Genomic DNA, 14,618 nt, shown 5'->3' on the forward strand with positions numbered 1-14,618 from the left:
ACGCTAGGGTATGTAGCTCCTTAGAGGATTCCCCCGTCACAAGTTAATTTTAAAACTATATTCTCAGACATTATTAATTTCCAACATGCATGTGATATTTTTGCAAAAAACACTTCAATAATGTGACATTTCTGCCGTGTTTGGTAGAGGGAAGAAAAATAAGATTGATAGGAATAAAAATAATAAGTGAAAATAAATGAAAAATAAAGTAGAAATTAGGGACTAGACAAGTCGGTTGTTTGAAATTTCTGCTTTGACTTTTTGTTTATATATGGTAGTCGTGAATGTATAACTTTTCATTCACGATCAGTTTGACCGATCGTTAATTGATCGTGAATGTAATTAATAACTTTTCATTTGTACAACTTTGTAATTAAAAAATAACTAAGGTAATTATATATGTAGTTGCATGCTTTTAAATATATAGATATGCCACCTGATATTGACAAATTACATGAATCCCTTTTGCGACTTAATGGAGCACTTAAGCCTAAGGACATAGTTAAAATTCTACTCTAGTAATTAAATGATAACAAAAAAGCGACAGACACTAAAGATTGCATCTTTTCTTATTACACTTGTCAGCAATTAATCTCCATTACTTGGCTTAAACAATTCACAAAAATAAACATCGTGTTGTAAAATCACGAGTCTAAAGCACTCAAGTGAAATTGGTAATGATACCATGCTAATAATCATTAGGAGGAGAATACTTTACATTATCTGCGGGTACCAACTTGTTGTAAGCTTTATTCTAGAGATTGTGCCAAAGACAGGTGAGAGTAGAGTGTTTTGCCTTACACATATAAAAGAATAATAAAAAAATAAAAATATTTCTTGTGTCATTTTAATTTTTAGATCGAGAATCGTATTGTCGTTTATTTATAAATATTAATCAAAATAAAATTTAATAAATTTGAACAAACGGATACTTTTGTTATATACTATACATTTGTCCACTTAATATATATTACCCTATATAAAAGAGTTGTTTGTTTTCTCATGACTATGATTGATGGAGGGGTTTTGTGTGTTGAATCAAAAGTTGCTTTCCTGTATTTCAAATTCAATATGGTAGTCGCACTAATGTAGTGAGAAGCAATAAAAAGCACACTATGAATTTAACATCTCTCAAGGATTCACGAAAAAACCGATTATTGCCGTGAATATTCAAATACCCATCAATGCCCAAAACTAATCATTAATCTCTAAACTTTATCAGGGGGCGTGAAATATAAATATTATACTAGCAATCTAAGTTAGATGGATGCTCTCTTTTTAGCTGGCTGATTTACAATTTTGAACGGCTCTCTCATCCTTTCCATCATTTCTCCTGCTCACGTGCGCAGCGAGAGAGACTTGCATATATTTTTCCATGAAAATAATGCAGTTATTATTTACACCACTTTTTTATGCATTGTGAAATGAATGAATTGAACTGTGAAAACTGAAATATTATGATACCATCCTTTTCACACTAGGCTAGGATATATAATATTGAATTGAGTTTATCAAAACTGAAAGCATTATACTAGGCTAAGATACAACTTAACTAACATAACTAATTGATTACACAGTTGCTGAATACAGATACAATGTTTTACTGGTTGTAATTAATAAAACTAAAGTTTTATTCCTCTGGTGGTGTTAATAAATTTTGTTTATACAAATAAACACAAATATATAAAGGCAACTTCAAAGAATAAAAAAGTGATCGAGTCATGCCAAATATAGTTATATGCAATTGTGTTTGCAATGATTAATCTTGTAAATAGCATTACGCGATGTCTAGTATTTTCACTAATTCACATCTATCAAATCAAAAAGCATTATAGTCATTTGGAGTTGCGAACTTTTGATGTTTAGTTTCTCTTTCTGTGTATATATATATATATATATATATGCTAGGGTCTGGGGATCACTATATCCTCGGCGCAAAAGCGAAGTAGTGTTGAAAGGCAATCATAAAGTCAATTATATGGGATTTCATAAATCTGGTTAAATTTTAGTTGATATGATAACCACAAAGTATCAACCCGTGCAAAAACCCATTATAAATAATTAAATATGATATAATGATGATAGACTTTTAAGAGTGCATCAACACATTAATGTATATATTAATTGAAGTGTTGTTTCTTGATATTTAAGCCACTTTGTTTCGAGTTTTGATTCCTAACGACCCCACAAAGTGTTCAGTGCATTCGTCCTAGCTAGAGTTCCATTTTAATTAGCAGCTGCCATATGCGTGTTTGTTTATGTTCTATATATATAAAAGTTAATACGTACAAATACACAAACACACACACACACACACACACACACACACACATATATATATATATATATATATATATATATATATATATATATATTACTTCAACATAGTAGCAGAACCTGGTTTAACCTCATAAAATATCACAGAACTCAGCAGGAAGAGGATATTTGTGCTTGAACACCATTTCCGGGTGCCTGTATGAGCAGATTCCGGAGTCTATTGCCTAGTTGTCCGGTTTTGTGCTGCTATATATATAATCTTGCTTGACTATGACTAACAATTTAAACGAATCTTCCGATGCTCGATGTGTTTATTTATATATATGTCGTTGTCAACGCCTTGATCATGTGTTAAGGAATAGGTGTTATTGATAAAAAAATTGTTAGAATATATATGGTTGAATGGCTTTGCAAAAGAAGCTTCCCAAAGTGGTGCTGGTGCGGTATCAGCCACAATTTTTTTTTTCTCCAACGAATTTATAAGAATATAATTAATGTTTATTTTGAAGCCCAATAGCGGCTAAGTTGCAGGATGTGGTGAGCCAAGTGACGCATAATATGGCAACATTATTGTTCGTTAATGTATATGCTTCCTCCCTTAATTTACGTCTGATATGTTTTAATGACAAGTAAATCTAAACACATAGACACTTATAAAAATGACTGTAATGAAAATGGTATTTAGTCTTTCATTTGGTATGTGCTGAAGTAAGAGTATTCAACCCTTACACCAATATAATTTACTTGTTGTATTTATAATTAAAATTTAAAATTTTTAAACATCTTTTATAATTAAGTTAAAGAAATTATTTGCAATACTTTATAATTTGAAATTGAATTATTTGTTAATAATTTCTTCCTTTAAAAAAACTGGATCTATTGTAATTAAAAACATTATAAAACCACTTATCTTCGATCTCTTGCTATAACTTTTGTGCGCAAAGTTGCAAATTCCAATATTATAATGTAACTTTTGAGGATAGTTGCAACTTGCAACGGTCTCTTAAAGACCAGTTTGCATTCACTTGCATTTTAATGGGTTGCGTCTACCTGATTGGACAAATACAATTTATTTTTAGTTTTTTTTTTAATGTTTATTTTGTATATTACTCGCACAACTAGCCAAAATATTCTTTCTCTCAATCTGTATTATATTAAACTATAATTTTTTTATCATTTATTTGATCTTATTTTTTTTTCCTTTCAATCAATCATTTTTTAAAATTTATGTCTCTAAATTAAATTTTAATAGTATTTTAAGAAATGGTCAATAATTAAGAATGACCATATATCACAAGTTATATTCATTATTTTTATAAATCTAAAATATAATATATCTATTCAATTCATCTATATTTATTTATTATGAATTTAATTATAATATAATAGATATATTGAGAAATATTTTTATATTATAAATTTTAATTATATAAAAAACAAATATTTATCATGTTCAGTACACAGGATAAAATACTAACTAAATAAAAAGAAAAAAAATTGTGGTTTTTTTTTATCTCCTTTTGTGATTTGTATTTGTTAATAATTGATTAAATTTAATAATATGATAACTATATTAGTAAAGGACAAACCAAATAATAAAGGAGATATCACCTTAGATTAACTGCCACGAGAAATAGTTTTGAGTTCGACTTTTAAGTTTGATATTCAATTTGAAAGTTTTGCGCATTACATACAGTGATTTTACTATTTTGAGCATTATTGTTTTCTCTAAAAAATACTAATAACTTATAATGAAAAAAAAAAACAATGATTATCTTACCATATACCAATGACTCACCAAATATTTTTAGCAAATAAATCAAATGTTAAAAGTGTCAACAAAATACCAAACATTCTTAAGTAGTTGATAATCTAAATACACTAACTAAATATGAAAGTCTTGTGATGTCTTGACTTTGAAGTATAAATTTTAAATACACATTCACCAATTCTGAATTTCCATTTTTCTTTCAAATTATAGTGTTCGACGGGTCAGCCAGTTAAACTACAAACCAAACTTCCCGGCTACGCAAAATTGGCTGAAAAAACACAGCTTTAAATGAACCACTTTATACAAGATTCAGAACTAATCGTGAGCTCTCATCTATGATTCACAATTCATATACCTGACTGTAAAAACAAACAATTCACAATATATTACCATCTAATTAATTTGGCGTGTACTTTAAACAATTATGCATCACAATTATTACTTATGCGAAACTTTCACAAGCTCATATACATGACAATTGACAAGCAACTACCCAAATACATTTATTGAGCCCTTTTCTACTTTCTTATTCTTATTAAAAATAAAATTCTCTTGCATATCTCTGTATGTTTCAGTGTTTCACATAACCAATTACCTTTGTATAATAAATCTGAATTGTTATTTTGAAAATGATATAATATTTATGCAAATTCTGTTCCCGTCTTCTTTATTTTATAACATATATCTTTCGAGTTTTTAATTTATATTTTTAATTAGCTATTTGATTAAAAGGTTTTAAGTTTCTTCATTTTTATTCAATTAACACAATTTTCTTCCATCAACTTTGAATACAATATGATATTTGAAAATTATTATAAAAATATTTAATTAATTAATTTTTTTAAAATAAAAAATTTTAAACACCTGCATTTTATATTTTTAAATATTATTACTAAAATAGATTTTTATGTATCAATTAATTTTTTCAATTTTTATTTTTTTCACTTATATTTATAAATATTTATGCAATGTATGAGATACTTGTCAATGTTAATTACAACATATGTATCTAATCGTAAATAAAATAGAAAAATATGTATGGGTAACGATATTCAAATAAAGAATTCGGGTCAAGCCCAATTATTTCCACCTTGCATATTTGCTTTCTATAAACCACAAACATTCTTCAAATCTCCAAAATCTTCAAATTCATACTCTCCGCCATCTTTCAAATCACAATCAATGCAGAATCATCATATATACAAATCTTCAAATCAATTCTTCGTGCTTATATTACCCTTACAAGTAACATATTGACTTTTATATTAAAAAGTCTTTCAACACACATTTGCACTATATATATATAACTTTTGAATATCATATAACTTTTGAATAGAAAAAAGATGCGAACTAAACATTCTCACTTTAACTTTGACATGAATAAAGTTGCAAGTCTTTCTGATATACTACTGTGAAAAAAGTTGTAAACCTTCTTTCAATGCAGCTTTCTGAGGATAAAGTTGTAAACCCTCAGGCCTCAGCATCATCAGCAACGTAACTTATAATTTCATCTCCCTCATTTTGTTATATTTTGAATAATTCGCTCACACTTTCATTTTAGTTCAAGTATTTCAGCACGAGTTAAGGACTAATCTTTTAAAATATTCATTTAAAAGATCGACCAGTCTAAACAAATATTTTTCAAACTACATGCACCTCAACTAAGTCTCTAATACAATATTATAAATCTAAAACCAGAAGTTATAAGGCTTTCCTATAGGCATGGCAGCGGAACCCGACCCCGTGAGAACCGAATCGAACCCGCCCCGACTTTGACGGATAAAAACCGCGTTGACCGGGTTCGGGGTCGGGTTCGGGTTTTCCCCGATAACCCAAAACGGGGGCGGGGGCGGGTATGGGATTACAGGTATCCGCCCCGCCCCCGCCCCGACCCCGACCCACCTCAATGTTATAATTTGAAAAACCTAATTTTTAAAGGCTAACTCTTATTTTGCGCTGCTACTGCTGCACCTCTCAGTCCTCACTCCTCACATTGCTATTTGCTAAACCTAAATCTTATTTTGCGCCGCAGCCGCTACAGCTACTGCAGCTCTCAGCCTCTCAGTCAAGGAGAAGTGGTGGAGAACGTGAGGCCGCTCAAGAGAGGACGCAACGAAGGTTCCTTCTTCTCATTCATTCATTCATAAATTTATTTTAATCTCAGCTTATTAGATCCGAAATGCTTTTAGATTTAAGTTTATCATCTCTATGCAGAAAGTGTGATTTATGCGGTAGATCCCGATGCAGAAGGTTGTTTTTCGTTGTCTTAGATCTTATGTTTCTATACAAATTATGATTCACAATTTAAAAATTAGCATGGTGATTCACGATTTGATAACCAAGCTTCGCTATAATCATGCTGTGCTTCCATTAGGCTATTTTATTGACGGTTTTTGGTGAACTGATTTTTGACTTGACATCTATTGTTGCATAGAGGAAGTACTATTGGAGAATGTGGAGCTGATACTTGACGCATTTGATTATCTCCAACTTCCATTTGCACTAAAGCAAGGTATATAGCAAGTTCATTCTCCTACAAACATTTAACTAAATTCTTCCATATATAGTTATTTTTGATTGAACTGGAAGTTTATTAATAAATAAAAAGTATACAAAGATAGGAGGGTAATATTTCCTCCACAAGAAAACTAATTACAATGAACCAGAAAAACAGAAGTCAAGAGTAACAGTGCATAATAGCAGCCTAGCACCCTGATCTCTGGGAAAATCTGAAATGGCAACCCCATATGAAGACCTTGAGCAGAGCATCAAGGAGAACTGGAGAAGCTAAAACTGTATCCTTTCCCAAAAGATTTCTCCATATACCAAAAGACCTTGAAAAACCTAAGCATTCTTTTCCAACTTGACACAACACAGATTAACAAATGCAGCTCATTTCCTTAAAAATCTGGACCTCTTTTTTCATTCCATACCCTACTTCTTCCATTTATAATTATAGTATTATACAGTTCTGCTTTATTTTTTCTGATGAAGTGATTGATTAAGCAAACTTTATTAGGTCCATCGATTCTTGTTTTCAAACACTATCCAATTTCCTTACCTGAAGACATTTTATGAATGAAGAAGGTTAGATGATACATAAAGTTCGGTTGGCTCTACTAGCTACTTTTACAAACAATTTTTGAAGTAAAAGCCTACCAATAATTAGGTAAGTATCGACATGATCAATAAGGGATTAAATTGGTCTCACAATAATCAGGATATTTAGCCAAGTTCATTCACTAATAATCATAATCCAATGAATAACTTTTTATAATTATTAATTACCTTACAGTGTTCCTAAAAAAATACCTTACAATCAATATTTATTATCATGTTTTAACATAAAAAACTATAGTAGATTTTCCTTTTTATCATATACAAATTTTATTAACATTTATATATATATATATATATATATATATATATATATATATATATATATATATATTATACGTGAAGTGTTCAAGTTAATCAAACAAAAATATAAGTTTTATTGAAAAACAATATCTGTTTAAAACAAAAATTATTTAATATATCTTTAATTAATTAAAAATATTTAAAAGAATGAATTTACTGGTCTTTAATTTATGCAGCAAATACATAAGATATAAACAACATTAAATGAGATTCTCTCCTTACATATTCATTTAAATCTCCAATAAATTAAACATATATTTCCCTTGTGGTATTTCATGAATTCAACTCTACTCTATTTTAAGCCCCCTCTGTAATTTTTTAGATTGAATTGTTATCGACTGTATCGAATGAATGATGAGCATAAATGATGAATTTAAAAGGTGGGGGAGGCTAAGATGGAATCCCGTGGTTTTGTATAAAGTTCATTAATTTCTAGAATCTAATGCCATTATGTGATTGATTTCTTGCTATTGCTTCTCTTTTTGAGTATGATAAGACACCATTTTTGTTTATCCTTACTACTGGTTGACCTTCAATACATGATGATATCATGAATTTATTGTATGATGATATCCTTGAAAATAGAATTTTTGTAATTCTCTCTATTTTCATTCCACCAGTGATTTAAGTGTTAAAATTAATGTATGGTTTTGGAGTAATGAAACATTAGGCACAGACAAAACAGAGAGCTACTCTTTAATTTGTGCAGTTGTATGTATGGTTTTGGAGTAATGAAACATTAAGCTTGACCTCTTGGTTGTCGCACTCATTTTATTCTACATGAACCAAGCTGGTTGCAATTTTCAATCCTTTTGTAGTTTTATCCTTAATCGGGCAATGAAAGCTACTCTTTAATTTGTGCAGTTGTATATATATATTGTGCTAAAGGTTCATGATGTTGTTATTTTTAACATGAAACACTTAATTTTTCTAGCATTTGTTTTACAAGTACTTTGAAGGAACTTAATAGGAAGGAAATAGAAATAGAATAATAGAGGAGGTTTATTGATATTTTATAACCTCTCAGATTCTTTAATAAATTCTAATTTTTGCCCCAGTTTTACCTGCTGTATTTTTTTTCTTTCCAGGAAAGTAATGGAAGATATTAGTTTTTCACCAGAAGGAATTTACCCTATTTCTTCACCAATTAATGAGTCTCCTTCTCCTTCACCTTCACCAATTGATCAAACTCATTCACCTATTCAAGTTGATCTTGCACCTTCTCCTTCACCTGTTAATGTTGATCATACTCCTTCACCTCATGAAGATGAAGTTAATAATGTGGAGGCACAAGGAGGAATATGTAGGCTGAAAAGTAAGATTTGGCAGCATTTCAAAAAAATTAAAGTCAATGGTTTGGACAAGGCTGAATGCAAGTATTGTAAGAAACTTCTTGGTGGAAAATCAAAAAATGGAACCAAGCATTTGTGGCAGCATAATGAGATTTGTGTTCAATACAAGATTTTTATGAGAGGGATGAAAGGCCAAACATTTCTTACCCCTAAGGTCGTGCAAGGAAAACAAGAGTTGGGTGCGGGAACTTATGATGCAGAACGTGCAAGGGAAGAGTTGGCAAAAGCAATTATTATGCATGAGTACCCACTATCAATTGTTGATCACCTTGGCTTTAGGAGATACTCTGCTGCCCTCCAACCTGTGTTTCAGGTTCGCTAGCAAAATCCCTTTTTTCAAGTATGCAAATAATATATTATAGATACATTTATTGATTTATAACTATTAATAAATGTAATTATTTCCTTTGATTTATTGATGAATGCATTTTTTATTTTTAAATTATCCTTTGATATATACAACTGGTATATTATAAAATAAAATATAGTGATATTTTTCAGGTTCCTACTAGAAACACAATTAAGAAGGAGATAATGAAAATCTATGAGAATGAACGAGCAACAACTTTGAAGTTGTTGGATAGTCTTGATGGAAGAGTGGCCATTACATCAGACATGTGGACTTCAACAAGTCAGAAGAGGGGGTATATGGCTATTACAGCTCATTACGTTGATGGTTGTTGGAACTTACAAAGTCAAATTTTGAGGTAATTAATAAAACAATTTGAACTTTTTATATTATTAGGCCTTTTATTTTATAAAATGATTGAATATGATTATATTATATCTCTTTTTTTTGGCTGTTTTTATATTATATCTCTATTTTTATGTTAGGTTCATCTATGTTCCTGCTCCTCATACAAGTGATAGACTTTGCAATGTATTGACTGATTGTTTGATGGATTGGAATATTGACACAAAACTGTCCACTATCACCCTAGATAATTGTACCACAAATGATGCTATGATTGATAAAATTAAGGATAAATTGCACTTAGGTAGTTTGCTTAGGGATGGATCTTTACTTCACATGCGTTGTTGTGCTCACATCCTTAATTTGATAGTAAAAGATGGGTTGGAAGTGGTGAAAGAAGGTGTAGAAAATATTCGGGATAGTGTAGCATATTGGACAGCAACACCCAAGAGGAAGGAAAAATTTGAGGAAACGGCTAAACAATTGAGAATCCCTTACACTAAAAATTTGGCATTAGACTGTCCAACTAGATGGAACTCAACTTATAAAATGCTTGAAATTGCCATAGGATATGAGGATGTATTTTGTCGATTAAAGCAACGAGAGTCTCAATATACTTGTTTGCCAAGTACTTTACAGTGGCAATTTGCAAAGGATATTTGTGGGAGATTGAAGTTGTTCAATACTATCACTGAATTATTTTCTTCTACTAAACATCCAACTGCTAATTTGTATTTTCCAAATATATGTGAGATTAAGTTGGCAATCAAACAATGGATTACCTCTCCTAACCCAATGATTCAACAAATGGCAAAAAATATGATGATCAAATTTGATAAATATTGGGGTGTGATTCATAATGTGATGGGAGTTGCCACTGTTTTAGATCCTAGGTACAAGATGGAGTTGCTTGAGTATTATTATGAAAAATTGTATGAGCATGACTCTTTTACTCAAGTGAGGGGCATTCAACAATTGTGTTATGACTTAGTTTCTGATTACCAAATGAAAATGAACAAAGGCTCTTTTGGTAGTAATGTTGGTGATGTTACTGGTAGTGAAGTTGTTGGTGATGCATTATCTGAGTATGATAGATTTATAATAAGAAAAAAAAGGGCTAGAAGTTCTTATGTTAAATCAGAGTTAGACCACTATTTAGAAGAAGATGTTTTACCAAGAGCTGTTGACTTTGATATTTTGATGTGGTGGAAGTTTAATGGTGTCAAGTATCCAACACTTCAAGCAATTGCTAAGGATATATTAGCTATTCCAGTATCTACCGTAGCTTCAGAATCTGCATTTAGCACTGGTGGTCAAGTATTAAGCCCACATCGTAGTAGACTTCAATGGACTACTTTAGAGGCTTTAATGTGCGCTAGAAGTTGGTTGTGGAGTGCTGAAAATACGGGTAAAGTTTTATTCATATATGTTGTTAAATTGATATTTGTGTTTATTCAAGAACTAATACTAGTAATGTATTTTTATAGGTTCTATGAGCTATAAAGTTGTTGCTGAATGTGCTAATGTAATGAATGAAATGGTTTCAGATGATGAAGGTAAATAATGTTCTAAATTTCATTTTTTGTTATTATATAATATAAGTTTTTGTTCTAATTTTTTATTTCTTTTATGCAGGTGAAATGATGGGTGCTGCTAGTGTCACTAATTTGGAGGAATGATTAACATTTATTTGTTGAACAATTTAAGTTGTTTCTTTTTTTTATTATGTAATTTGAAAGAATGAAACATGTTTAAGTTGCTAAACAAAATGAAACATGTTGAAGGACAACCAACATAGTATATTAATATCTCCTTTTTTGCTAAATAGAATCATATGCTACTTATTGTTGGGACAACATATATTTAGATGATAATGTTTTTTTTGTGGGAAAATAAATATGCATGTCTTAATTCCTCATGCAATACCCAAATTTTATGATTTTAATTGAATAGATTGATTTGTTTTAGTAATTTTTTAAATTATGATAATGATCCTATATTTTGAATTTGGCTTTGTTATTGTTTTTTTGTTATGAAACTATTTTTTAGCCTTTTTTTTTCAATTTTTTTCAATAAGTTTTAATATTTTTTCTCTTTTAAAAAAAATTTTAATCAATTCTAGCGGGGGCGGGGCGGGGCGGGGAAACCCGACTTCCAACGGGGACGGGGGTGGGTATGGATATTTTAACCCCGTCGGGGGTCGGGGGCGGGGTCGGGGATTAGTCAAAAAGTCGGGGGCGGGGGTGGGAAATGCAATACCCGTCCCCGTTTCAACCCGTTGCCATGCCTACTTTCCTATGGGTAGTGGAGATGGAGATTTCCCTATGATAATGAAACTATCTTAAACTCTGTTTTGAATTATAGAAATGGTGACTTGTCTTCACTTAGGAGCTAGCATAGAGAGGTAGTTAGTTAAGAATTCATCTTGTTTGTGGAGAAATATGTGCTCTAATGATTATGATTCCTATACATTCTCAACGGTTTTCTAAAGGAACATGTGAGAAGATAAGAAATGGGTCAAGCACGTTGCTTTGGCATATATATGTGTATATGCGATTTTGGTTTAAAGGAATAAGGCTCATAAAAAAAAAGTTTAAAGGAAAAAGATCCTTGAAGGACATTCAATGAGTGTCTATATCCAAAGAAAAATAAGAAGAGAAGAGAAATAAATAATTGATATGATTACATACATAAAATGATAAGGAGACGTAGAGAGGAAAAAAATCAATTTAAATGTATATTTTATCCATATACATTTTAAATATATACAAAATTTGTAAAAAATTTATTATTAATGCATAATTTATTATAGATAACATTTTTAAGAAAATGTGCATTTTTTTTGGTTAAGATTAACAATTTTAATTATTATTTTTTTAGTGAAGTTATGATTGAAAAAATGAAATATATCAATTTTGGTAGTTTATTGAAGTAAATTATTAAGCACTTCATTATAAATTTTACATTTTTAATGTACTTTGCATATTTTCTCATTTTGCATAACAATAAGAATCACAGCTCACTTCAGTAAAAAAAAAAGAAGAAGAAGAAATCACAACTCATATTGCATGTCCCTTAACAATACAATATATAAATAGTTGTACATGATAAAATGGAGATAATTAATCTCACTTAAACTTTAATACTATTTTGTTAATCTTCCAATTATGTAAGTAATTAATTATTGTTGTTAATAAGTCATCTATAACTATTAATAAATGTAATTATCTCTTTTGGTGTATCCATTTTCTATTCTTAAATTACCCTTCAATACACACACACACACACACACACACACATATATATATATATATATATATATATATATATATATATATTATTTCTTTCAATGAAATTTCAAAATGTAATTGTTGTCATTATTCAAATGCTTTTTCTTTTTTAATTTTTATTTTAAAAAATACAGATAGAGTTCAACTAGTTTATATAAAAGTGATAACTGTTCTTCCTCTCTAATACTTTTATTTTAAATTTTAAAATATTTTTGTTTTACAATGTTAGCATTTTTCTATTGTATATTCAAGAATTACTATTATTTTTAAAAATATACTGAATATCACGTGTTTATTTAAGTACATACTTTCATAAAAAGTATATATTTTTTACCCGTTCATAAATAATATCTATTAATATTTACATTCTATTTATTGATGGTAACGATAGACTTAATTTAATCGATTTATAAAATATCCTATCCTATAAGTTACATCATCACATCTATGGTTTTAATTATTCAATTAAGTATTTATAACTAGTAAATAAAATTTAAGTTACTATTTGTTATGCATAAAATAAAAATAAATTGAGTAAAAGTCATTAGATTGAATTAACGGTTAATTCATATGTTAATTTATATGTCTTAGGTATGATTATAGATTTTATCTGTTAATAAGACGTAAATTTTAACATAATTTATCACCAAGATTAGTGGTATTTTCCGACCTCTTATTAAGAGGACTATCTTTCCCTCTAAACTTTTGTATCATTAAAAATAAAAAAAATAAAAATGATTAATTCTTTCTATATTTTCTACAAAAGATACAATAATCATGTATGTCCAGGTTTACTCATCAATTGTTTAACGGTCAAGTATTTGATATTATCGACGTTTAGATCCACTATATTATTCCGGAGCTCAGTGTATTATCGAGAACTTTTCGAGGTCATATGTTAAATTTACCTACGAGGGAATGCGTAATCGTTTACAAGCCGTTGTTGGGTTTATATCATATCACTTATTATTCTATTTCTTCTGTTTCTATCCAAGCAAAGCATATACTTTTCTGTTTTACCCCATATAGCCATTACTCACTGAAATGGGGTAGGCCTCTCTGTCTGTCATTCTTGTTTTCTTAAATAATCGACTGTGACCACAGAGAGGGATTTAATAAGATGCATTGGTGCACCTTATATAACATACTTTGACCAACTTATAAATAATGCATGATATCATTTTTAAGGGAGCGACCCAAGTACCTTCCACCACCACCACCAAGAGTGTCGAGCTTTTGTTTTCAACTTTATTCTCTTATATATTCATAAAATTAAAGTTCAACACGTTAAGGAGGGTAATCATAATGATATAACCGTACCTCAAAACATTCCTAAGTGCGCATCAAATCAGCAAAATAGTCACATTTGGTTCTGTTGTTATAAAACCTGTGAGTAGGGTAGGATTAGCTTAATTTAAGCTTCACCATTATCTGTGTTTGAGAAAGACTTGTCCCCAACTCACTTTCCGCAATTAAATTTCATGGTCAAGAAGTTTTGGACAGAGCTTCAACTGCAAATGTGATTAAAATATTTAGAAAAATAATAAACAATATACTCAGCTAAATACCTTATATGTTTGCAATTGTATTCAGTTGCACCAAGAAAAGCTTACAGCTAACATTACTTTCTTTGAATGGTGGATATCCGTGGTTAATTCATTGCATTCCCAAAACTAATTTCTGGAATATAATTAATTTTATATTTATATTTATGCAAATAACGGGAAAAGGTAGTAGTGTGTGAGAGGGAAGGGAATATGGAAAAATAAAATAAAAAAAGGAAGTGTATTGAGAAAAGAAAAAAGAAAAAGACC

At 29.8% G+C, this 14,618-nt stretch overlaps 1 protein-coding gene across 2 annotated transcripts; it reads left to right on the top strand.

The window, feature by feature from the left end:
* The first annotated feature begins 5,867 nt into the window (after window positions 1–5,867).
* On the top strand, window positions 5,868–11,339 carry LOC100796027 (zinc finger BED domain-containing protein RICESLEEPER 2-like). 2 transcript variants are annotated; one of them, XM_014778253.3, is made up of 8 exons: window positions 5,868–6,166; window positions 6,263–6,298; window positions 6,483–6,560; window positions 8,557–9,133; window positions 9,322–9,527; window positions 9,655–10,922; window positions 11,002–11,070; window positions 11,150–11,339. In XM_014778253.3, the coding sequence occupies exons 4-8, from the start codon at window positions 8,564–8,566 to the stop codon at window positions 11,191–11,193; spliced, it is 2,157 nt and encodes a 718-aa protein (XP_014633739.1). In that variant the 5' UTR covers window positions 5,868–6,166; window positions 6,263–6,298; window positions 6,483–6,560; window positions 8,557–8,563; the 3' UTR covers window positions 11,194–11,339. The 2 variants fall into 2 exon arrangements, with proteins under 2 accessions (XP_014633739.1, XP_014633738.1); XM_014778252.3 differs by lacking the exon at window positions 6,263–6,298 and having other exon boundaries at window positions 5,869–6,166.
* The last annotated feature ends 3,279 nt before the right edge of the window (window positions 11,340–14,618 follow it).

The sequence above is a fragment of the Glycine max genome, chromosome 7 (assembly GCF_000004515.6).
Source record: "Glycine max cultivar Williams 82 chromosome 7, Glycine_max_v4.0, whole genome shotgun sequence".
Classification (NCBI taxonomy): domain Eukaryota; kingdom Viridiplantae; phylum Streptophyta; class Magnoliopsida; order Fabales; family Fabaceae; genus Glycine; species Glycine max.